This window comes from Bactrocera dorsalis, chromosome 4 (assembly GCF_023373825.1).
Source record: "Bactrocera dorsalis isolate Fly_Bdor chromosome 4, ASM2337382v1, whole genome shotgun sequence".
In the NCBI taxonomy this organism is placed as follows: Eukaryota; Metazoa; Arthropoda; class Insecta; order Diptera; family Tephritidae; genus Bactrocera; species Bactrocera dorsalis.
Window position 1 is genome coordinate 34577768 of NC_064306.1, and position 25657 is coordinate 34603424.

The following is a 25657-nucleotide window of genomic DNA, read 5'->3' on the forward strand; positions in this document are numbered from 1 at the left end:
TCAGTTTAAAAAATTGTTAGCTGAATAAAGAGCTGTATGCAGAAGCGGTTGGAAAGCAAGGCCAGCCTTCAAATAAATTTTGTCAACATTTTATCAGCACATATTCAACAAATATTCAGCTTAAGAGAGTAGCAGCTTAGTTAGCGATTAAATGCCAAAGAGCTTTAAAAGCTTTGTAAGCAGTTGCTTTCAATGGAATTTAACTCTGCGTTTGGTCTAAAGCTACATATGTGTAAATCTGATATGTGTTGAAAGGCATGTAAGATAAAAAATGTGCAAGATGAAAGATGAAAGGAAATATAAAATATCAGTGGCTCTAACAATTTTCTCAAATCTTTGGATAATAAATGAAATTTAAGCTGCGATTTCCATTTTGACATTTCATACTTTATAAAAGCCGACGGCGGTTTCTGGCATAATTATAACGAAATGCTTAGATAACAATGTACATATATACTTATAATGTACGTATGTATATATACATGTGTTTCAATTCTTTAGATATTGGAAGAGCCTGTCCACATGGATATGTGTAGGAATTCGATATTATATAGCCCTAGGCGTTTCTTAGCACAAATTTTGTATTAAATTATTAATTTTTGATGAGAAAGAAATCGAGACTTATCAAAAGCTTACTTTCAACAGATCGTTTATATAAATAAAAAATAAAATAAATTTACGTAAATACATACAAGTTTGTATGTATATGCATACCCATGTCCACATAAAGACGATATCCAATATACTCGTAATTATATACAAGTACATATATCCCTGCTTAGTACGCATATGTGCTACAGGATGAAGTTGGAAGTATAGCATGCATATAAGAAATTTGAAAAATTTTTGAATGTTGGCAAGAAAATAAAACTGATTTCTCAAATATTAATCTGCTATTTTAATAATTTTAGCGCTTAATGCATTTTCATTCTTTATATATAAATTTTTTCTTTATATAGAATTTATTTTAGTATGTTTATCCCAAATATATGTATATATGAGTATGTATACGAGTATATATACAAATTTTTATCAACTTGTACTTACCGAAATTTGTATACTCCTTTCTTCTTATATTCCCATCTGCAGGACGTTAAGGCTGTCGTTACACACTCAATACACTGTACATTAAATTCCATTGGTGGCATTCAAGTGCTATTTCCGTTATTCTCGCAACTGGATATGGCGCATGAGGGCATAAGCGATATAAAACGCGATCCGACGCTATGGTGAGTAAGCTACAAACATAAAATTAAAATTATTATATAGATTATCATTTTAAAAATCAAAATTCGACTTACATATGATATGGTTTGTCATGTGTATTTTTAATAAACTTATAAGGGTAACAGAGGTTGCAATCGCTCAGCTAGACTTTACAAATTTATATATACGATAAATCGTATTTCTAGCCCTTTCGAATTATGTACAGCAAAGCAGAAGCTAACGGTTCATTAAACCAGAAAAATAATCTTATAAATATTGTCAGATGGCTCGAAATAGTATTGAAAATAACAAGGCTGTCGGCTTTCTCAGTCAAACCACCGATTAAATTGATTAATAGAAACCACATGGATCGTATGGAGGCATGTCAGGACTTTCGTTATCACCATCAACCATCCGCCTACCATGTCTAGGTGCATGTGAATCCACTAGAATGCATAAAGCCTATTTTTGATGTTCTTCCGCCATACCGCGGCATCTAGCGTCCGAAGTATGTAAGCTGAATGGGTGAAACCACATCGATCATCTAGAGCGCATTTAGGGCTTTCATTTGACATATGAATGGAATATGGGATATTACCTTCATAACAATTATTTCAATGATCTCCGCATTGCAAAAAAATTATCTAAAACCTACCCACTTTTACTGAGAATACTTAGTTAATAATGGTTTTCTAAAATATCCATTATTTTGTGTCCGTGTTGCCCGAATTGTTCTCTCTGGTTAATAGTATGTCGATGTCTGATAAATTTTTAGATTATGCGGTTCAAAAATATTAAATATTTTATACACTCGGTATAAAAATTTTCACATAGAACTGCTAAACCAACTTCAAATAAATAGCAAATATCTGAACCGTATATTTCTCTGGCGTATCCCTAATGTATGCTTTGATTTTCAATTGATTTGCCCAAAATCCACTTAAACTTATAAAATATTAAGCCTTTGAACCTTTCTAACGGTTAATCTGTCTATTGGTTATTCTTAGGTAATGTTAGAATACGTCATACTAATCTACTGCTGATCTTGTGATCTGAAAACTGCACAGAAACTTCTTGAAAAATATCTAAGTTGAATTCCTAAAAACTCTAAAACGGAGTTGGATCAGTTCGACCATTTTCCAAAAATGCATTTAAAGAGGCAGAAATATTTAAATATTTGGAAGAAGAAGTTAGTCAGAAATTTTGCAAAACCTTCTTTGTTTAACTGAAGTTATTACAAAATAATTGTCTCAGTACTTTTCGTCGGCAAAAGTTTAATATTGAGGTGAATCAAAGCATCATTATTGCATGAAGCTCTTTTAGTTAGACAAAGGTAAACCAGTCTTCATTAGATAATATATTGTAAATACATATAATATTTCAAAATTGTTGAACAAACCTAGATGTTTAAGGTGAGACCAGGTTTTTAAGAAGAGCTACTTCTTCTGCAAAAGCATTTGTGTCCATTTTATCAGCATAAACTACTTTTAAGTTCGACCCACGCATACCTAATTGTACCAGATTTAAGCACCAGACCTCTTTAAATATTGTCTTATTTATCAAATCAAAAATAATTTAATAATTTATTTGGAAATTTTAATGAACAAGAAATTATAAGAACTCATAAATTTACTTTATTATACCTGTAACCCCAAATCAGAACTTTTCTAATGCATCCCCTGTCAACGCTTCCACACTTCTTCTTGCAGTTCTAAACTTTTGGGTTTCATTTGTGAATTAGTCGAAACATCACAAACCGTACAACAACATATGATACAGAATCGTGGATTCCTAGTCATCTCGTTTATGTTGCAGCGTTCGTCGCGCGAACACTTGACGCTGGAAGTTTTGGGTTCATTTCTGAATTTAACCAAATATTTGGTGACATGTCTGTCGGCGAATAGTGATTTATTGCTGAAGCAGGTGAGTTTTGCGATTTCTCCAATCGTATGCAAATAAGACGAAAATCTGCCGTTATTTATGGCCTTTTATTAACAGTACCAGTATGTATATATGTATATGTATTAAATGCTTATTAATATATGTATGTACATTTGTGTGTACAAAAGTGTTGAAAGCTTAGAGTTGTTGAAATTTCCGATTCCTTATTTTGCGCATATTGTAAGTTATTACCTATGTACATGCATATATATGTATGTATTTGTAAGTCGATTAACTTAAGTTTTCTAAGTGCGAATTTATGTATTTGCTATGGCATAACGGTCTTGCGCATAGCTGGCATGTATGTATGTATGTATGTATTTTATGTATATTATATAAATATAAATTGCCTTGTTCAAGTGTCGATAAATTTGACGTAAAAAATATAAAATTGGCTGTTACGATTTTGCTGTAAATCTAAGTATGATTGAAAAAAAACAAATAAATTTATTTTATAGCTTTAAGTAGGTCTCCAAATTGCGTACTTTTACAAATGCATGAAGTGTTTATTTTATGAATTCTTAAATTGTAAATCTTTGCTGTACACTCGAGAGCAGAAAAATATTTCTTTCATAATTCTTCTTTCTTTCTTTTATTTAAATTCTTGTTTTATAAATGTCTACAGTTAAGCGTGGCCTTGCGATTTCCATATAAAAAAGTAAACATAATTTAGCTTATGTAATTAATTTATTTTAATGCATTTCTAGTTAAAAATTAGTGGCTAAATTAAAAAAAAATAATAATTTTATACATATTTTCTTTTTGCAAAGATTATGCTTGAAAAATTAATTTAAGATAATTGAACTGCTTTAACCTGTCATGAAATTCTCCAAATACCAGCTAAAACCTCCGCTAGTGCCGCCTTTGAATGTCTATCATTTTTACAACATATTTCTTTATGTTGTTGTTTGCATGCCCTCATTACCAGCTATTTGTTTGAAAAGTGTGTTTAAAAAAAAGTTCCTTAAAAAAAAAAATTTCAAAATAATATCGAAAATGTTCATAGAATGTTTTGAAAATGTCTACAAAAAATTACCAAAATATCTTAGAAATTATACGAACATTTTTCGAAATTATTTCGAAAACATTTCGATTTTTTTTTAAATATTTTCGAAAACTTGTCAAACAAATTGTTCGAAATTTTTCTGAAAATATTTTGAAATTTATATAAACCAAAAAAAGTTTGTATCCAAAAATTTACGAAAATATTTCAACCAAAATTTTAAAAAATATTTTGAAAACTTATCAAACAAATTATTAAAAATTATTCTAAAAACATTTCGAATTTTATTTTAAAGTATCTAAGAAATTACCAAAGCTTTTACAATTTTTTGTAATATTTTCGAAAATTTTCAAAAACTTGTGAAACAAATTTTCAAAATATTTTCGAAGGAGATCCAAAAAAGTTACTAAAATTTTTCAAAAAAGTTATGAAAATGCTTCAAAAATTTTACGAAAATTTTGGAAAATTTCGAAAGTTTGCCGAAATTCTTTGAAATTTATCCAAAAAAACTACAAAAATGTTTTTTCAAATATTTTTGAAAACTTGTAAAACATGTTATTCTTAAAAAAAAAAATTGCGAAATTGATAAAAGTAATGTTTATAAAATTTATTCGAAAAATTTTCAAAACTTCTTCAAAATAGAAAAATATTTCGAAATTTCTTTTTGAAATACCCTAAAATTACGAAAATCATTCAAAACTTTTTAAAAGTATTTGCGAAAAAATATCAAAAACTTGTCAATCGTTTTTAATCAAAATTATTTTAACATTTCGAAATTTTTTAAAAATATCAAAAAAGTTACGAAAATGTTTCAAAATATTTTCGAAAACTTGTAAAACATGTTATTCTTAAAAAAAAAAATTGCGAAATTGATAAAAATAATGTTTAAAAATTTCTTCCAAAAATTTTCAAAACTTCTGAAACAAATTTTCGACGGTGCTCCGAAAATCGTAACTCTTTTATGTTGAAAATGTTTGAGAAATATTACGAAAAATAGAAAAATATTTCGAAATTTTTTTTTGAAATACCCTAAAACTACGAACATTTTTCAAAACTTTTTAAAAGTATTTGCGAAAAAATATCAAAAACTTGTCAAACATTTTTATTAAAAATTATTTTAAAAATCCTTTCAAATTTTTTTAAAAATGTATAAAAAAGTCACGAAAATGTTTCAAAATATTTTTAAAAATATTTTCGAAAACGCGTCAAACAAATTATTCTAAAAATATTTGGCATTTTTTTTTAAATAGTCCAAAAAACTACGAAATTTTTACAAAAGTTTTCAAAACTATTTTTGAAAACTTGTCAAACAATTTATATAAAATGTTTCCGTAAACATTTCGAAATTTTTTTAAAAATACTCAAAAAATTACGAATGCGTTTCAAAATTTTTTAAAAAATGTTTTCGAAAAAACTTTTCAAGCAAAAATGCTCCAAATATATTAACTTTCTTGCTTGAAAAAAAATAATGAAAGTATTTCAGAAATGTTACGAAAATTTCACAAAATTAATCGAAAATTTCAAATACAAATTAAAAAATTTTCCTCATATTGTTATTTTACAATATTTCCTCTAAAACTGTATTACAACAACCTTTTAAATCTTTTTTCTATATAGCAATGCTTGTACCGAAAACTAATGAAACTTTTCACTTTTTTGAATGTCTCTTTCTTTTTCCATAAATTTTTATTATTTTTTTTTTAACTCGAAACTTGCTAACCTCAATTGCCTATCGCTTTCACTTTTCATCGCCATCTTTTATTTGAATAAAAAAATTGGCTAAACTTGAAAATAAAAAAATTGCATTGAAATACATCTCTTTCGCTGCTCTTCAACACGCAAACAATGAAATGTATTACTTAAATTAAAAAACTATGTCTAAAAAATATTAAAAATCTCGTATGTGTATGATATAAAAACAACAACTCCTAATCGTCCAAACACCGCAAACAAAACAACTACAGTTCTATCAGGTGAAGAAATACAACAATTCCCTACGAGTTCTTTGTTCCGAAATTTAAACATATGTGAGAGCGAGCTTTCGAACTGCAGGGGTTTACAAAATTTATATTGAATGAAAAAAAATCTCTTTTTGTGAACATTTTTTTATTTTAATTTTTGATTTAATTATTTTTTTATATATAAAATATAACTCGTACACAGAATCTATATTAGTAAACTAAAGAAATATTTTTTACATGCTTCTCAATTCTTCTGTTTCTGTACTTTTTATAATCAATAAAACCAATAAGTAGATTTGCTGGTTCTCGAAAGCTGCAGAGTCGGTTTTAAATTACAAAAATTTAAAAAACTATAATTAGAAAACATATACTTATGTATGTACATAGATTTTGAAATTTATATACATAAATATTTTTAATTTAATTTAATTTTTATATTTTTTTATAAACAATATTTACTAAACCCTCCTCAAAATATCAGTTCTATAATTCAGAAATAAAAAGAATAATAATTATTTCATAAAAATATTTATATTTAATTTTAAAATTATTAATTAAATTTTTTTTTAAATGTCAATAAGAATATCTCTTTTTCTTTACAAATGAAATTATTTTTAAAATATATCTTGTTTTTAATTAATTTGTTTATTAGAAAATTTAGTATACTTTTTTGTTATTGTATTTATAGTTTTTATTTTGTTTTCTTTTATTTTAATTAAAATTTTTCAAAAACTTTTTTTAATTAAATTTTGTTCAAATTTTTTTTGTTGAGTGAAAATATAATATATTAATTCTAATATAAATTAAATTTAAACTAAATTATGACAATTCTAAAATTATTTTTTTTTATCAACTTCTTATTCGTTTAATGATGAAATTAAATAAAAATATAATTGAAATAATTATTACTTCCAATTTTTTTTAAAAATATTTTTCATATTTTTATGAACAAAATATTAAAAATTTTAATTTATGAAAAAAATAAAACAGAAAAATTCTTATTTGAAAATTTTCAATATAACTATTTCGCATCAAAGTAAAGATTATTCCCAATATTTTTGAAAATCATCAAAAAATTTTATAAATTCTTATTTGAAAATTTTTATATTAAAATAAGAATAATTATTATTTCCATTTCTTTTAACAGTATTTAACCTTTTAATTTATTTCGATAATTCATTAATTTAAATTTGATAGCATTTATTAAAAAATATTTAAAGTACTTCTAAATTGTAAATAAAATTGTAACATGCATTGCGCAACACATAAATTAGTCCCCCTAAACAGTTTGAGAGCTCGCTCTAACAGCAAAAAAATTAAATATATAAAGTTGTTCGTTCTTCCAAATTATGCGTTTTATAAGTAAAACTAGTGTTGAAGTCGTAATTAATCGTAGTTCGTGTAAAATTTGGTTTAAATACGTATTTAGTAAGTAGATTTGAAATTTTTGCAGTTTTCTTGTCGCAAATCTCGTTGGATTTTACGCAAAAGTAGCGCTTTGAAGTTCAGCAGTAGCTCATTGGAAATTTGTGTAATTATAAGCAAAGTATTTTCATACAAAAATTAACCAATATATATTTATATAACTTGTAAATTACTTATTAAATAGTATGTATCATTTATGGTCTTAAAAGCGCGTAATTTTATGCATATTTTTTAATGCGTTAATATCTTCCCTTAATCATATCTTCGTTGCGTCAATATTTGCCAGCAAAAGTGGCTGGCGAGCAGTGATGTGTTTACACTTTAAGCTCACACACTCATACACTTACAATTGTAAGTGGACATTTATGTGTGTGTATGTGTGCGTCAGCATATTTGCGCAGCAGCACGTGAATCCGCCGAAACTCGCGCGCAACTCTGCGTGTGGCACGTGTGCATTTCCCGAATTGTCCTTTGCTGCTGGGCAACGTTAATGCCGCCGCTAATGGCTGAGTACATAATGCGAGTACATAAATGCAAGCACGAGCTTACATGTGAAAGCTTTTTAAATCAAAAATCTTTTACTCTTGTTACTGTGCATTGCTTTAAAAATATTTACTCATACATAAGTCGTTAAGAGTTGGAGTGGTTAGTTGTGGTGCAAGGTAGAAGATTTCAGCTTTTATTTGAGGTAAAGAATTTTAAGTGAAATATGAATTTGCATGGATTTTTGGCAAATTTCTCACAGGAAAGTAACGTTGTATAGGCATGACGGCTCTTCGACTTTTTTCCATTCTGCGAAGGTACTTTTTGAAGTATCCGTGATCGGATAACAGCTGAGTGGTGTAAACAGGCGAATTTTTCCTTCCGTATGTCAGAAGTCAATTGGGACATTACCCCTTATAACTAAAGGGTGATTTTTTAAGATGCTGGCTTATTTCTGTAGACTTTAGACTTGACGTAGCCCCGGTTTCTTCCATTTTTGGTAAAAAAGTTAAGTCGAAGGCAGTGTTCATCAGTTTCAAAAAAAAGAAGAACACTGATTTGGTAATAAGAGTAAGGCAAGCCCGAAGGCAATAATAATCATACAAGTCTGCTGGTGAACTCTCTCATCTGCTTCATATTCATAATCGGAATTCAAATGATGAAATTCATAAATAACATACTCCCTAACAGTATTTGAACTAAGCAGACTTTACTAAGTTAGAATCGCAATCAAAAATCGGTTGTGGTTTTGCGAATCAGAGGAACTGCTGAGCCTAAAACATGGCAAACTCACCAGTAAAAAATCCGAACAAAGCTGATCTCCAAGTTCTACACCGTCGGTTTGCATATCCAAAGCAAAATCAGCAACTTAGAGTTCTGAGTTTGATAGTTATATCCAAAATAATTATAATGGAGAAGTCGAAACAAAGAGGCGAAAGAAGAAGTCGAAAAGAGAAGTCGGAAGGAGAAGTCGAAAAGAGAAATCGGAAGGAGAAGTCGAAACGATAAGTCGAAAGAAGAAGTCGGAACGTGAAATCGTAAGAAGAAGTCGAAAGAAAGAAGTCGAAAGGAGAAGTCGAAAGAAAAAAGTCCAAAGGAGAAATCGAAAAAAGAAGTCAAAAGAAGAAGCCGAAACAGAGGTCAAATCAAATAATTTGTTCCCCGGAAGTTTAACACAAATCAGGCTTAGCGTATAAATTAGGTACTTTGTAATGAACTTGCAGTAGAAGTTATGGAAAGTTCATCGTTCACAATTCGAATCACTTTCCCATTCAACTTCGAACCATATATGCAATAAATTGAAATTTACGGTGAAATAGAGTACAGCATTATCAGGTACCTAAACTTCTAAGTGATATTAAAAACCATCTCCTATAAGACACGTCTGCACTGTTGCCAAATTTCTCACAAGAACATTTTAGGCCCAGATTTTCACTAGTTTAAACAAGTGTTTTCAGATCTGTAGTAAGGTCAGTTTTTAGACAATAAAACTGGAAAGTGCCAGTATTTTTATCCAATCGGGGAACTCAAATGTAGCTATAAGGTATTAAACGTGCCATTCTCTGGCTTTAAGTGTTTCATTCTCAGTGTTTGTGGCTATAACTAAATCTGTCTTTCAGAATCTACAAAAAATTGGAAAAATTTTAAAACCTTTAAAAACCTCAAAACTTAAATTTCCTAACGTTTTGTTCTTCCAGTGAGAAATCTGAACTTTTCTTCTTCTTTCCAACCCCTTCATTAATCGATAAATACACTCAAATCAAGCGCGCAACAAATTATGCAAACCAATAATTATTTTCGCCGCACATTTATCCCTCATTCATGCGCGCGTAATCACGAAGTTCTTGCCACGGCTGTCACCTATAAGCGCGCGGCCAATGTCCGTTACAATTATAGTGATAATTTTTCAATGCAACCGCGTATCTTTCGTACCCGCCACTACTTCTTCCACAACCCTTCAACTTATCACGGCGACTATCGGTCGTTTAATGAGTTATCTGCCGACTTTGACGTTAATATCGACAATGTTGCAAGAAGCGAAACTGCCATGCCACATCACTGTCCACCGACGGCGCATACAATCGTACACAGTTGTTATTGCAAAAACGATCGCATTTGCTGTAGTTGTTGTTATTTTATCAATTCCCATTGCGGCATTAAGTTCACCGTTTTTCGGCGCGCTTTATTTTCTGCTGTTGCTACTGCTCCTTCTTTAGTATTATGTCGGTTAGTAATTATGGAAGCACAACTCAATATGCGCTGAAACTTCGCCGCTTGCGCGCTCCGACGCCTTGCTACATCAGTGCAGCACGCCAGCATGAGCACTGTTACAGCGTTGTTACGCGTCGTTGGCGCATTTTGCTCGCTGGCGAAGTTTCATAAATTTCATTTGTGTCAACACAACTCAGCTTTTGGCGGCGCTGAACGGGAAAGTGGCGCGTAAAGTGCTGAATTATGGCAGCACTGGTAGCAATTTGTTATTGTTGCTACTGCTGTTGTTGTTTCTGTTGCTGCGCGCTTGCAGATTTGCGCATATTAATATTTTTGTGTGCTTCTTTTCATTTTATTCTCTTTTCAGTGCTTTATTATTACTTGCCTTTAGATGTATTGGTGTAAATATATATGTATGTGTGTATATCAATATTATATATTTCGGTTGTGTAACGCTTAACGCGTTTTTAATTGCGAAACTTTTCCCGCTTCGTGCGCTCGTGCAATCCATTGACCACTGCAGCTCATTCGAATTTTATCTGCTGCCGCCATTATATGCACTCACACAAGCGCAAATTTACACACAAACAGCTTTATTTGCAATTTCATGTTGATGCAAACACTCACACATATACACTTGTACTTGAAAATAGCATGCTCTGCATTTCGCTCATGAATTCTTCGGATTTATGCATTTACTGCTCAAAATTTATGCTTCCTTCACGAAAAGGAAATAAAAAAACATAACCGCTCGCACACACACACACAGAAATATTTAATGACTACCGACAGCGATCACTGCCAGCAGACACAATTAAGCATACAACAGCAACAACAATGGTACTCGCAAAAATTACACTTTTCCACAATATTCTCATAACTGGCAGCAAAACCATTATATTGGCAGATTTGCGAAGGACATTCGCATGTCCTGCAGCTGTGCGACGCGCGATTGTGGGTGCAAGTGCAATGCTAAATATATATTTTGATGTTTAAATAGTTGCGAAAAATTCAAAATTCGTAATTTTTAAATATACTTTCATATATACACACTCGTGCATACATATATGTACATTAGGGTGACCAAAAAAATGATATCGAATTTATGGTTTAAATGTTTCTTTTATGCAGAGAAAAAAATATCCCTGTAGAAAATTTCAGTAGAAAACATTCTACACATAAATTCTTTACTTTTTACCTGGCTCACCCTAATATGCATACAAACAATATTTGGAATATCTGGGTCTCTGTAAGTGATTTCACTCACTAACGCAATCTTCTTTGACCGCGTATTTTCTAGTTCTCTGCTCGCCAATTGCTTTGGCCTTTTTCCAGCTGAGCAACAAATTTGCTGGTTAAAGATCCCCTCTAACTTTTATGAAATATCTTTCTAGTAGCTTGCAACTAGCCACTTCTACTTCAATCGTTTTTACGATCAATTTGGTGTTTACAAATAACTTTCGTCTTCGAATCCAAACAGTTGCGCCGTCATGTAAAGAAACCTTGGTCTTTACCGATACTTTGGCTAAGGTAGTCAGTAAAAAACTCTCCTCTAACGAACCGTCGTGCACCCAACCACCGCTTTGGCATTTCTTCAGGGTGACATTCCATATTCCTCGTCCTAAGACTTACTTGTCATAACCTGCATCCAGATCCCTTGTTTTTATCTCTAGTACTTTATCAATGTAATTTCCCACGTTCTGCCAATTTTGAAGCAGGAAAATTATGATGTTGCCCGTGTTCAGGGGCCAACCAAAGTGAAGCTGTTTTTCCCAGCGTGTGCATATGAAAAATGTGTATTCAGCATCCTCGATCCCTCCGTTGTTTATACAAAATGGCTTTTCGATTTTTCCCTTCGTATATAAATATTTGCTAAAATATCTGCGATCTGATAAAATCCCAACGACTATAGTAGCTAAGCTAGCAATTGTGTGATACACTTTTCCTAGGACTGTACTTTTGCTACTGTTCCTTAATAAGCCCGTCCATAATTCAATTCAGTTGAGCAAGACATTCAATTTCGTCGACAATAGTAGCTACCTTTTTCTACTGTGTTGGTTTCTCTAATGTTGTCCTTCAGTTGCCAAGTTGAAAAATTATTTTAGACGTCTTTTCCGTCGCATCTTGAATTTCTTCTCAGTAGATAAGCATTAGATGCCAATCTAACCTTAGTTATCAGCCTTTTCTTCCCTTAGAGTCCCTGTGTTTGCCCTCCTATCTATTATAATCGGATAATGCTTTTTTGTAAGCAATACCAGCTCGAATTTTTCAGTGGCAAGTTTAAAGCCTTTCGTGTGAAGCCACATTTGTGCTCTGGTCATCACCGTACGTTCAGGATGAAAATAGTCAACTCGTCTAAAGTCATTTCATGCTCTGAGAGCTTCTTCCACAGTCCTCACAGCATTTTCTTTTAATGACGTGTAGAGCAATAGTTGAAGTTGATGGCCGTTCTGAACGTAGTTCGCGGTGAACGCTTCCTCGACTTTTTTTTAAATAATTTATGCCAATCAAAGAAACTTGCTCACTACAAACAATTATCATTGAAGGCCTTTTCCAACATTCTGAACGTATCTGCACCAGAAATTTGTTTCTGCACTCAAACTATAAAGGAACTTCTTTGTTAAATAACACTGGCCTACACTCATTTTGGTGCCTAAGATTTTATACCTGATTTTGGATGTATTTTGTGAGTTCATACGAGAAAACAAGTCACATTTTCCATATCAGCTCTTGTTCATAAGAAAGAAGAAAAAAACATCTAGTAGCGGGAATGTGGTTCATCCTATCTACTATACCGACTACTGATGCGCACAGAGCTGCACCAAACCAAAAAAAAATTTTGTAGCCCAGTGTAATTTTACTCATCGTAAAAATTGGCGAATGCGCTATATGTACTTTAGAAAGACAAACGCATAATAAACACCAATGATTATGGTGATGTGACATTTGACACCGATGTCAATGACATTCATACCAACATAAAAACAAAAAAGTTCATCGAATGGTTTTTGCCCACAGTAGTATATATGTACATCTGATCAAATTCAACTCGTTCTAGTTCATTTACTCTTAATAATTATAATAAATAGATTATATAGATATTTTAATGTAGATGCTAAGCATTAGTAAAAGTTATCAAAAAAGGTTTAGAAATATATTATTTCTATATATGTACATAGTTGGATCATTGCATTATCAATATATCTAAATGTACATAAGTAGAACGTATTAAATTAGAAGTCTCATAATTATGTTCAACATAACCTCATTATATACGATTTCGTCCTAATTAGTCATAATTTAATGAACATTGTAACAGTAATCATACATCAAACGATATATTTACACAAATATTTTTTATATTTTTCTTTTTCATATTTTAAAATGAATTTTCATTTGTGAATGCTGTTTGCTGCATGCGTTGAAAACGATTTATATTTAAATTGAAAACTTAAAAAAACTAAAAAAAAAAACAAATTCTGGAATGCCGTTTGCGTTACGTTACCCTGCCTTGTGATATTTCGTTTCCCAACCAATATGTAAAAACAATAACAAAAACTTAACTATACTACTCAATCGTAATGTCGTTGCGTTCGTACGTTGTTTTGTGCATCAAACCAATAATAATAAACAACAACCAAACCAAAAACAAAACATCCTTTACATGTATGTATAACTCAATTTTCTAATCAATTTTTGTATAAATAATTTATAATCATACAACTACTATTATATATATTTAAAATTGTATTTGTATTGTTTGGAGCATACACCGTTTGAGTGTTCTTATTACTGAGCTTCAGTTTCAGTAGTTGTAATTGTGTCTAACAGTATTATAATTTGCGTTCTCTCGATGTGTTGCAGCTGTTCTGTTTCTCATTTCTGACGTGGCAGCTGCTCGATCATGTGCTCTTTAATCCGGCGCTGTGGATCTACACGCCAGCCAATGTGCAGGCGCGCTTGTACTCTTACTTGGCAACGGAATTCCTCAGCGATACGCAAATCTACAGCAATGTGCGACGTGTTAGCACCGTACTGCAGACAGTGCACACACTGAAATACTACTATTGGGTTGTGAATCCGCGTACGAAGAGTGGCATCATACCAAAAGGATTGGGTGAGTGGGAAGTGTGATGGAGGAGAGTAGTAGAAATATGAGTTGGTTGTAAAAGAATGTGATAAAAAATAATTTTCCATACAGAGATGTGGAATACGCGTCTAGAATTGTCTTGTCATATATTTGTCATTAATCTCGAGTCACAAGTCCGTAGTTCATATTAAGATGTTTGAAATGTTAACTTAAGGTGTCTACTTCAACTTTAAGTTAGAAACTTATCATTTGTCACCAGTCCGAGAAATATTTATGGTTTACGTAAAATTTTGGTCAATTGTCACGCGTCAGTAGTTACATTTAGTAACGAATATTAACTTTGATTAAATTGAAATTCGTTTGAAGACAACAAAATTATAATTTTGCCCTTCAAAGACTCATTTTTTATAGCCGAAAAGGTTGAAATATGCTATTTTTAAGTATCACAAGGACCACATAAGAATTCAAAAGAATTCATAAGAGTCTCCAAGTTCCAAAATCATTTCATATTACATATTATTTGGATATCCGTCCATATTGGTTCTTAGAGGAGTCTTCAATTAGTTCTATAATCATTTCGAATTCCTCATTCGATTCCCAGATATCCATACTTCTAGTGGCGTTCTACAATAAATTATATTGTTCGCTTAAGAAACTTGAGATTTCTGAGTCATTTCTCCTAGTCCACTTTAGTATTCAGATCACTTAATATTCAGGAAAGTTCTCAAGTAGTACTATAATCATTTCCACCTAATATGTAGATTCTTGGGTATTGGGGCCATTCTTCAAATATTTTTCCATATATTTTTTGGTATCTTCGGAAAACTTGAGATATTGAATAATCCAGTTTAGCATGCGTTTCAGTCCCCAAACGAATTTCTCACATTTAATCCAAATATTTAAATAAATTTTATATTTTGTATTTTTCACCAGATGGTCCACGTCCAGCACAAAAAGATATACTAGCGATACGCGCTTACATTCTATTGTTTTTGAAACAATTGATTATGATCGGCAATGGCGTCAAAGAGGATGAATTGCAAAGCATATTGAATTATTTGACGACCATGCATGAGGTAAGTCGACATCGAAACATCTCAAACCCACACATTTAAAACAAAAACTTGAATTTCTTGCCACATATTAAATTTTTGTTTCGCCTCCTTCGCAGGATGAGAATCTTCATGACGTTCTGCAAATGTTAATTTCGCTTATGTCCGAGCATCCCAGCTCCATGGTACCTGCTTTCGATGTGAAACATGGCGTTCGTAGCATTTTCAAATTATTGGCTGCTGAAAGTCAATTGATACGCTTACAAGCATTGAAATTGCTTGGATTCTTTTTATCACGCAGCACACACAAGTAAGTAAATGCGCAAAATGACCAGCGTATGGTACGTTAGGGGTGTTATAAATTATGCATTTTGTTTATTTAAAAAAAAAGAAATTCGAAAAAAAATTTTATTTCTAAGTCGAAATTTTTTTCTAAAAAAAAATGGTTTGATAAAAAAATATTATTTAAAAAAAATTACTAATATTAAAAAGAAATTAATTTAATAAAATATTTTGTTTCTATTTGAAAAATATATTTTATTAAAAAAAAATATTAAAAAAAAAATATTTTTTTTTTTTAATAATAAATAACTATTTTTTATAAAATATTATTTATTTTTATTGCAAAAGAAAAGATCACACATTGAATATAAGGGGTGTCATAAATTATGCAGTTTGTATATAAAAATAATAAAAAATATATCTTTTTTCTAAAAAAAGGAGGTATTTTTTTAAATAATTAATATTAAAAAAATATTTAATTTATAAAAAAATATTTTGTTTCTATTTCTAAAATATATTTTATTTCTAAAAAATAATTTTATGTATTTAGTATTAATTATTTTTTATAAAATATTATTTATTTTTATTGCAAAAAAAAATATCCGCACATAAAACACAACGGTGTCCTAAATTATGCCTTTTGTATTTTTTGAAAATAAAAAATCTAAAAACAAAATTATTTTATTTGTAAGTCTAAAAAATATTTTTTTGAAAAAAGTGGTTTGAAAAAAATAGTAATATTGTTTTTCTAAAAAAAAAGCTTTGAAAAATAAATACTATTTAAAAAAATTAATATTAAAAAAAATATTTCTAAAAAGTATATATTTTTTTTTAATATTAACTCTTTTGTATTATATATAATTTATTTTTGTTCATTTATTAAAATAATATAAATTTATTTAACAAAAAAATTTAACAGCATACCCCTAATATGCGCACAATACACTTTCTTCACAAATACACCAGTACATAACATATCTGTGCTCTGCTTTCTCAACCAGCCATCTGGCTGGTGGCATATAAAACATTACTTTGCAATGCAATTTATTAAACGACTTATTTACCGTCTCAAACTTAAACTTTTCTTTCTTCTTCTTTCTTTCTTACTGCGTTTCTATTTCGCATCGCTGTGCGGCAACAAACTTTGTCTTCATTTCACCAACTGCTGCCACTAACGTGTTTGCCATCTGCTGTTGCTGCCACTAATAGACGAAAATATGACGTTATGTCGCCGCACAACTTATACACACTATTAGCGGAACGTTTATTACTCTACGAGGAGTCGCTTTCCCTGCCAACGTATAATGTCCTCTACGAAATTATGACCGAACATATATCACAACAAATTCTATATACCAGACATCCAGAGCCGGAGAGTCACTATCGTTTGGAGAATCCAAGTGAGTATATAAAACAATGTAATACATATTTATTAAAGTATATAAAATTTAGTATATAATTGGGAATGGAAAGCGTTGCAAGTCCTGTAGGAAAATTTGCTTGTAGCTCGATGTAGTAATCAAGCTCTAAACTGGTTCTGGACTTATTGTTACGAACTCTTTATTAAAAATAATCTGGAATATATTTTTGGTTAGTTAGTGTAGGGTTTTCTAAGAAACATAGCCAATATTTGGACCTAAAAGTGTTCCAATATTGACGCTAAGAATTTCTAAATTACTCAGAGTTGTAGTTGTATGTTATAATTTAGAAACCCTCTTATCTTTTCCAAAACTTTAAATGTAAAGTGCATTGGATCAGTCTTCCATCGTATTTTTGGAGCAAAGGTATTGCAGATAAACGTTATGAAACTATAAATAATCTACAAATTAAGATACTAAGCTGTAATTTCGTGTAGAGATTTACAGTGAGGTACCAGTGGTTTGAAAATCTTCAAGAAAATGGACTGGACCTCCTAATACTACGTTTATGTTCTGACTTTCCAACCCACTTAAGCAATCGAAATATAATATATTCTAGTATTTCTTACATGGAATGTAAGGCGTATATATAAAGATACTTTGCCACACATGTACACCACTATATTAAACTTACATAAGTAAAAAATAGTACACTAAAACCTTTATTTAGGATTAGCGAAATGAATGTTTCATGCAGGACAAGAAAAACTATGTGATGATGATATAAAGATTGTAGAGCAGAATTATGCGCATACGAGTGTATCTGCGCATAAATGAAAATTAAGAGGGATATTATTACAGTTAAGCTGCAATAAATCGGTGAACATTTTAGCTAGATTAAAAATGGGTTGGCTGAAAAAATTCGCAAGAAACCAAGCGGGACGTAGTGTGTAAGATCCTTAAAGGGAGAAATGAACTAGACCGTTGATGGCATGCTGTTGATTGAGAATTACACAGATATCTGCTATGACCTATCGACTTCTTCGCTTCTTATATGACCGGGCGCCAAAATACAGAGCCGCAATAAAATCTTCAAGTTGCTTGTCGGCAGCACATGAGGAAAGGACAAAGAAACGTTGTCAGCCACATACAAGGCAATCGGCCGGCCGGTGAAACCCAGACGAGGAAGCTGAAAACTTGTCAGAACACTGCATTCCAGACTACAACAGGATACCTTTTGATGTGTCCCATCGAACACTTCTCATAATGAGTTAAGGAGTTAAGCAGTAACTGCTTGGAGAGCTTTTACAGAAATCATCCTTGCAGTTGCTGCAATCGAACCAACTAACATCCGACTGATACTGACCGCCATTTACATTAAAGATTTTAAAACCTTCGCCGACTCTAGCCCTAGCTAACCCTACTCTGTCAACCTTCTCCTTTTTGTCCGACCACGTCGAAACATCATGTTTCTGGGCCTATCGTTGGATGACGTCGATAACAACTTATCTAATCCTTACCATTCTAACTTGGAATAGGTACCTGCTACAAGAACAACATAACTTAACTTCGTGGAGAATAAAATTATAGATAGTCTAAAGCAGTTTCGAAATGAACACATATAAATCAGGGAAATACTACTTAGATATCGTACATGGAAGTAGAGAACTGTGTATAGGACTTTCTAAAACTAGGTGATGAAATCTTTACTCTCATAGTTATGTGGAATAAAGTAGGAAGCGGAAAGAGACGAGTAATTTCAAGGTCAAAAAGACTGTTTGTTCAAAAATCACTTTAGTATGCTAGCTTAAGTAGATCGTCTTCTTTTTAAGCAAAACTGCACTGTGACCAACTAATTGGCTACCTATAAGCTAATAAGAAACATTAGAAAAGATACACGTCGGAACTTCAAATAACGAAAATATTTTTTTTAACAAAGAACAATCGGCAAACTTAGTTCAAGCTCCCTTATATATCGGATACCCCAGGAAACGGGGTATTATTATTTTAATAGCTTGGAGACCTGGATGGTATGGGCTCCACATTCTCTGAAGCCTATATCTTAACCCACCAACTAAGGACTTTAGATCCGCTCCACTTCAAAAATATTAATACATAAAAATTCAGATCCAGGCTCTAGATACTCTGAAGGCTTTATCTGAACCTACCTACTAAGAACCAAAACTAGTTCTCATTTGCTGTTTTATTTATAACAGACTGCTTTGCAACAGTTTTTATTAAGGACGACTTAAATTCACAAATATAATCTTTATTCTAAATAAAAATATTTTAAGGCAGTAGTTAATATTAGAAAGCTTTGATAATGATATATTCCTAACTATTTTGTTCCAACTCATACATGACTTCATTTTCTTGCTTTCAGTGATCCTCAAGGTCGTCGCTACGCTCATACGTCAATCCAAACAAACCGAATCGCTGATCGAGGTGAAGAAGCTCTTCCTCTCCGACATGACACTGCTCTGCAATAGCAATCGCGAAAACCGACGCACCGTACTTCAGATGTCCGTGTGGCAAGAATGGCTGATAGCCATGGCCTACATACATCCGAAGAATACCGAAGAGCAGAAAATCTCCGATATGGTATACTCACTCTTCCGTATGTTGTTGCATCATGCGATCAAGCATGAGTACGGCGGTTGGCGTGTGTGGGTCGACACACTGGCCATTGTGCACTCGAAGGTCTCATACGAAGAATTTAAACTGCAGTTCGCGCAAATGTACGAACACTATGAACGACAACGCACAGACAACATAACCGATCCCGCATTGCGACAAGCGCGTCCGATCAGCACGATCAGTGGTTGGGAGCGTGAAGAACAACAGCAGCAGCAACATCATCAGCACCACCAACATCAACAACAACAGCAGTTGGAGCATACACATATGCATCATCAGCAGCAAAGACACGCGGCGTTGCCAGCAGCTACAATACAAGAGCTGCCAGTTAAGGATGAAGAATCGGTGGGTTCACTCGAAGATGTGCCACCCGTAGAGGAGGAAGTAGAAGAGAGCGAAGATGTTGAGTCGACCACACAAGAGTTGAACACAACTGCCGATGTCAATGAGCCCGCGAACTGTGTCTGCACGTCGGACGAAAAAGCGGCCGACGAAGAATTAACGAAAGAGACGGTGCCAAGCGAAGACTTGACCAAATCGAAAATTTCCAACATATCCGATGTTTACAATGAACACATTAAATCGGAAGTGATAGTCACCAGCATCGTTGAGTCACCGGCCGTTGCAGTGACTTGCAATGGCAGCGCCTCCTGCTCTTCGACGGGCGCAAGCGCAAGTAGCACACCCGCGAAGTCAACCACTAGCGGCGGTCAAGAAGCATTGTCACAAACCCTAAACCTCAAGGCAGAGGATCTCGAAGAAATCGAGCTGGCCACCGCCAAGTTGGCGGCCGGTACTACTGCCGATGATGAACTTGTACAACAAGTGCTACAAAACTCTGAAAAGGCGCTGCAAAACTGCAAAATAGTTGCCGATGAAATGCAAGAAGCATCCTCCGTTTTGAAAGATGAAGAAATTGAGTTAGCAGTCAATGAGGTAGTGCAAGGCGTGCTCAAAAATGAGAAGAAACAAGCGGCGAAAGAACCGTCCACAGAGCAAACTGCAACCGATGAGGACAATGTGTCTTTGTTGAACACAAAGAACTTGCTGAACAACAATGCTGACGAGCTCAAAACTACAACAAACAGCAACAATAACAATACGGCCGATATCAATGAAACAAATGCGAACAGTGAGACCAACGAAAATGCCAACAATGCTGTAACGGATTTACTCACTCAAGCGTCTGACGTTATTGAGACGCAACAAAAGACTGAAGACAACAAAACCGATGAAAATACCATAAATAACAACAACACAAATACTGCCGAGCCCAGCAACGACGAGCACAAAACCTCGAAGTTGGCAATCGTTGTAGCCAAAGAGCATGAACACGAACTAATGGATGTAAGTTCATCGCTTTCGACCACAGTAGAGACCACCGAGGAGATCTCATCGCTTAGCCCTGAAACAACGGTGTCCAGCGCATCCATGACAGAAGAAAATTTGCTCGGACTAACCGAGCCATCTGCGGTAGACAATGAAAACATCATTGTCGAGGCAATGGTGAAGGACATAGTCGATAAATTGATAGACAAAGTGGTCGATGCGAGTGTTGCCGAAGATGAGGCGCGCAAAGAGACCAACAACAATGAGATTGTAGAAGAAGCGAAAAATGATGTTAGTGAAGCAGCGGTCTCGGAGGCTGCCAAGGAAATCGTAGAAGATGTGCTCACAACCGCCTTAGACAAAGCTGATATGGTGATAACGGCGGCACAGGTAGACACACATACTGAAGAAGCTAGTGAAGCACAAGTGACTGCCACAAAGGAAAATGTCACAGACATTGTGCAAACAGTGGTGAATGATTTGTTGGAGCAAACAGTAAATGCAGTAGAGGAAACCCTTGAGCCTGCAGTGGCAACTTTAGAGTCCACAGTTGAGCTAAAAGCGGAAACGACAGAGCCACTTGCATTACCGGCAGCAGTGGAAGTGCCAGCGGAGCAGCCATTAGCACCCATAACACATGCAGTGGTGAAAGAAGTCGACTCCACCACACAAACCACGCCAAAGAACGAGCCCAATGATGGTGTTGTTGGACATTTGGATGTCGAAACAGTGGAAGAGCTGGCCGAGCAGACCGAAGAGGAGACACACGCTGCACATGAAGAATTGCAGGACGATATGGCGCAAGTGGATGAACGGCAAACAAAACACACGACTGCCAGCACACAAGTAGAGAATAATCATTTCGGTAAGTACCAACCACCAGCACCCCTAGTGCTTTGTGAGGTTAGTCTTCTCTTACAGGAGTTAAGTCAAATGAAGTAAATGGTCCGGTATGCACAAAAAATGTGTATAAAAGAAATGTATTTAAGTCTAAGCGATAATCAAATGGTACAGTGTTGGGAGTTGGGGTGAATGCTACTAAATCTTTCGCAACTTGCTGAGAAATTAGATAAATCCGAGCTGTCAATTTGACGCTCGCCCCAATTGCAATGTAATAAAATCTGAGTCACTAGCACGCGCTCCACTCATGCCTGAAGCGCACGAACGGACATTCGGGGCGGCAAATGATTTCCACAAAATTAAATGGCACGCACATAAACTTAGCTGGGATTTAACGGCACTCATGCAGACAAATAAGTGTCAGGGGTTGCACGACAGCAGCAGCTGTCGATGTTACTTTTTTTATTACGACATTGGGTGCTTCTTCATCTCCAACGAAATTTCGTATTTCCCATGACTTGGTCAACAGCATCTGTGTCTGCTTTGATTACAGCTGTCATTGCGTTTTGGCAATTGGGTCGCGTAGAGTTTGTATTGGAGAGACGAGGGAGATTAGGCGAAAGCTTAGTTTGCCATATTAAAATTGAGAAATGATTTGCAACCAAAAGTAGTCTGTGGAAGTCTTGTGTTGGCAATTGTTGAATGAATTAAGCTGGCGCTGGAGTAGGAAACTCAACTTTAATGGGATTTGTTAGAGCTAAAGATTGATTGCCGCGTCTCATCAACACTACTATCTTACGCAGGTCGCCAATTTTTTTCTGACTAAGACGAAAGAGAGGTTCTCGATTAAAATGCGTATGGCCTCATCATCACTTCTTTATTCCCGAAAACGCTAAATTTTTGGAAAACTCTGAGAAGGACGGTATCCCCAAACTTTTTCACTTCGAGAGAAGGGAATTCTGGACAGTCTGTGGCTAAAGCTCACATGAGAGGCTCCTTAAGTGTAAAAGAGAAAGACATTTCGGAATATTGGTCGCCGCTGTTTCATCTAAGCCCGTAATTTTTACGAAACCCTGAGCAACAAGAGTCGTTCTCGAGTAGATATGAAGGGTTCAGACTTAACTGAACTGATGAAATGAAGGTGATAACTTTTATCTATAGTCACGCAGAAGTTGAATTTTTTTCATCGAAGGCCCTCAGTATTGGAAAGGATTCTTTGTTAATCAAGCAAGGAACTGAATTTCGCTTTCTTTGCCATAATAGCCGGCTCATTTTAGAAAGTCCGCTCTACTCTAAATAGGAATGCTAAGTTAAGGATCTTAGCAGTCCTAAAATCATAGAGCCATAGACCAACCTTAGAGCCTAATCTAAAATTTTTGTTCGAGGAAAGTTATAACCACAGTTTCAGTTGACATTACTTAGGCTTCAGAAAGTAATATTAGCCAATTCTTTGAAGATTTCCATAGACAGTCACTTAATTCAACGCCATAAACCTATTTTTAAGCATATTTCACTTTCTAACAAATTATTCTCTACATTAACTACTCTCCTATTTCCTCCCACAGACAACAAACATCCACACCAGCAGCAGCAAGCGCAGCAGCAGCAGCAACAACGTACAAAAGCTGGCTCCACACGTCCAATGTTCAGTCCCGGACCGACACGTCCACCCTTTCGCATACCGGAATTCAAATGGTCGTACATACATCAGCGCCTGCTCTCCGACGTGCTCTTCTCCCTCGAGACGGACATACAAGTGTGGCGCAGCCACTCAACTAAAAGTGTTTTGGATTTTGTAAATTCAAGCGAGAATGCCATATTCGTGGTGAATACGGTGCATTTGATATCGCAGTTAGCGGACAATTTGATCATCGCTTGTGGCGGTCTGCTGCCACTACTGGCAAGTGCCACATCGCCCAATGTGAGTGTGGAGGTTGAGAATGAAACATTAAAGCATGGCGATGCCAATATTTTAGTTGCTTGCTTTTATAGTTGATTGCATGAAATCTTACGTTTGAATTTAAATTTAATATAACCTCAAAATTTTCTTTTCTTTTCCCGCCCACAGTCCGAATTGGATGTGCTGGAGCCCACACAGGGCATGCCGCTCGAGGTGGCCGTCTCCTTTCTGCAGCGTCTCGTCAACATGGCGGACGTGCTAATCTTCGCCACCTCATTGAACTTCGGCGAACTGGAGGCGGAGAAGAACATGTCCAGCGGCGGCATATTGCGTCAATGTTTGCGTCTGGTGTGCACCTGTGCCGTGCGCAATTGCCTGGAGTGTAAGGAGCGTACGCGCTACAATATGGGCGCTATGGCGCGCGATGTACCCGGCGCAGCACACCTGCAGGCGCTCATACGTGGCGCACAAGCGTCGCCCAAGGTGAGTCAAAAGGAATTCAACGCTTAGCTCTCAAACATAAATGAAAATTCCATAAATAGCGGTAAAATGACAAATATGACAGCGCTACAGATGCGTCATAAAAGCAAGAAGCAGAGTAATAGCTTCATAAGCTGCACTATTGGCAGCAGCTGGCGTCGTCATATATGAGTGTGTGTCCTCTCAACGCCAGCACTCGGTCTCACAGCAATCCTTGTCTTGCCTTTATGGCCTTCAAGTGGCACACTTATGGTGCACTTCGCTGTGGTTTACTCACTTTCACAGTCGTTGCTATGGGCACTACGCTGCTACACATACACGCACGTACATATATACCATGTGTATCCATATATATCCTATAGTCATAGTCCATAACTACATATATATGTATATGTATGTACCCAATGTCTTAGCCTTCGTTGCAGCGTATGCCTGTCAATGACTGCTGTCAAATGCTATTGCAGCTGCCACTGCTGCCTTTACCGTTGCTGCAGTTAAGCTCTTCACAGTTCCTTCCTTTTCTCAATGACTTGCCGTTTGGCATTTTGCCCCTGCTTTGTTCGCTTGTGTCATTCTCGCTTTATTTGATGGCTTTGTTTTTATTTTCAGAATATTGTTGAGTCAATAACAGGTCAATTATCCCCAGTCAAGGATCCTGAGAAGCTGCTGCAGGATATGGATGTTAATCGCTTGCGTGCCGTTATCTATCGTGATGTGGTAAGCAAGAGATGGTTTTTAATTTTTTTTTGGTTTACTTTAATAAAATGCAATGGATTTCTTGATGGTTTAAACGCAGTAAATTAGAAAACTGAGGCAAATATTATATATTTAAAATATCCCAGAGAATTAAAATTTAGTCTTAAAAATTATATAATAACAACTAGATTACCCAAATCCAAGCAGGGAACTCAGTTTGAGAGCTTAGAACGCCGGTCCCTATTACAAGCCCCATCAGGGAACTCACTTGGAGATTCAGAACGCCAGTACCTGTTACAAGCCCCTGTAGGAATCTCACTAGGAGAGCTTAGAACGCCGGTCTTTGTTACAAATCACAACAAAAATCTCACTTGGAAGGCCAGAACGCGCGCCCATGTTACAAACCCCATTAAGGATCTTACTTGGAGAGCTGTGAACACCGCTCTCTGTTACAAATTCCAGCAGGGATCTTACTTGGAGAGCAAGAACGCTCGCCCTTGTTACAAGCCCCAGTAGGAATCTCACTTGGAGAGCTTAGAACGCTGGTCCCCATTACAAACCCCAGCAGGGATCTCACTTGGAGTGCTTAGAATGCCGGTTCTTGTTATAATCACCAGTAGGGGTCTCACTTGAAGAGCTTAAAACTCCGGTCCGTTTAAGTTTAAACTCCTATATATTCCTCATAAATCGACAAAACGTTTTGAGCCTGTCACAAATTTGTTGAGGCGGCTAATATCAGCTTCTGCTTCCTCTCCTAGTTCGT

At 34.5% G+C, this 25657-nt stretch overlaps 1 protein-coding gene across 15 annotated transcripts in view; it reads left to right on the forward strand.

Moving 5' to 3' along the window:
- LOC105223170 (neurobeachin) overlaps positions 1-25657 on the forward strand; it is a 569805-nt gene that overhangs the window by 501941 nt on the left and 42207 nt on the right. For 7 of the 15 annotated variants that reach the window (XM_049455300.1, XM_049455296.1, XM_049455295.1 and 4 more), the window contains 11 exons: positions 1090-1229; positions 2916-3129; positions 3773-3805; positions 14095-14347; positions 15254-15396; positions 15492-15682; positions 16864-17054; positions 19396-21843; positions 23384-23739; positions 23887-24201; positions 24808-24915. In XM_049455300.1, the coding sequence (XP_049311257.1) occupies positions 1090-1229; positions 2916-3129; positions 3773-3805; positions 14095-14347; positions 15254-15396; positions 15492-15682; positions 16864-17054; positions 19396-21843; positions 23384-23739; positions 23887-24201; positions 24808-24915 (4392 nt within the window). The remainder of the gene's footprint in view (positions 1-1089; positions 1230-2915; positions 3130-3772; positions 3806-14094; positions 14348-15253; positions 15397-15491; positions 15683-16863; positions 17055-19395; positions 21844-23383; positions 23740-23886; positions 24202-24807; positions 24916-25657) is intronic. The other 8 variants (XM_049455299.1, XM_049455307.1, XM_049455304.1 and 5 more) reach the window with 3 other exon arrangements.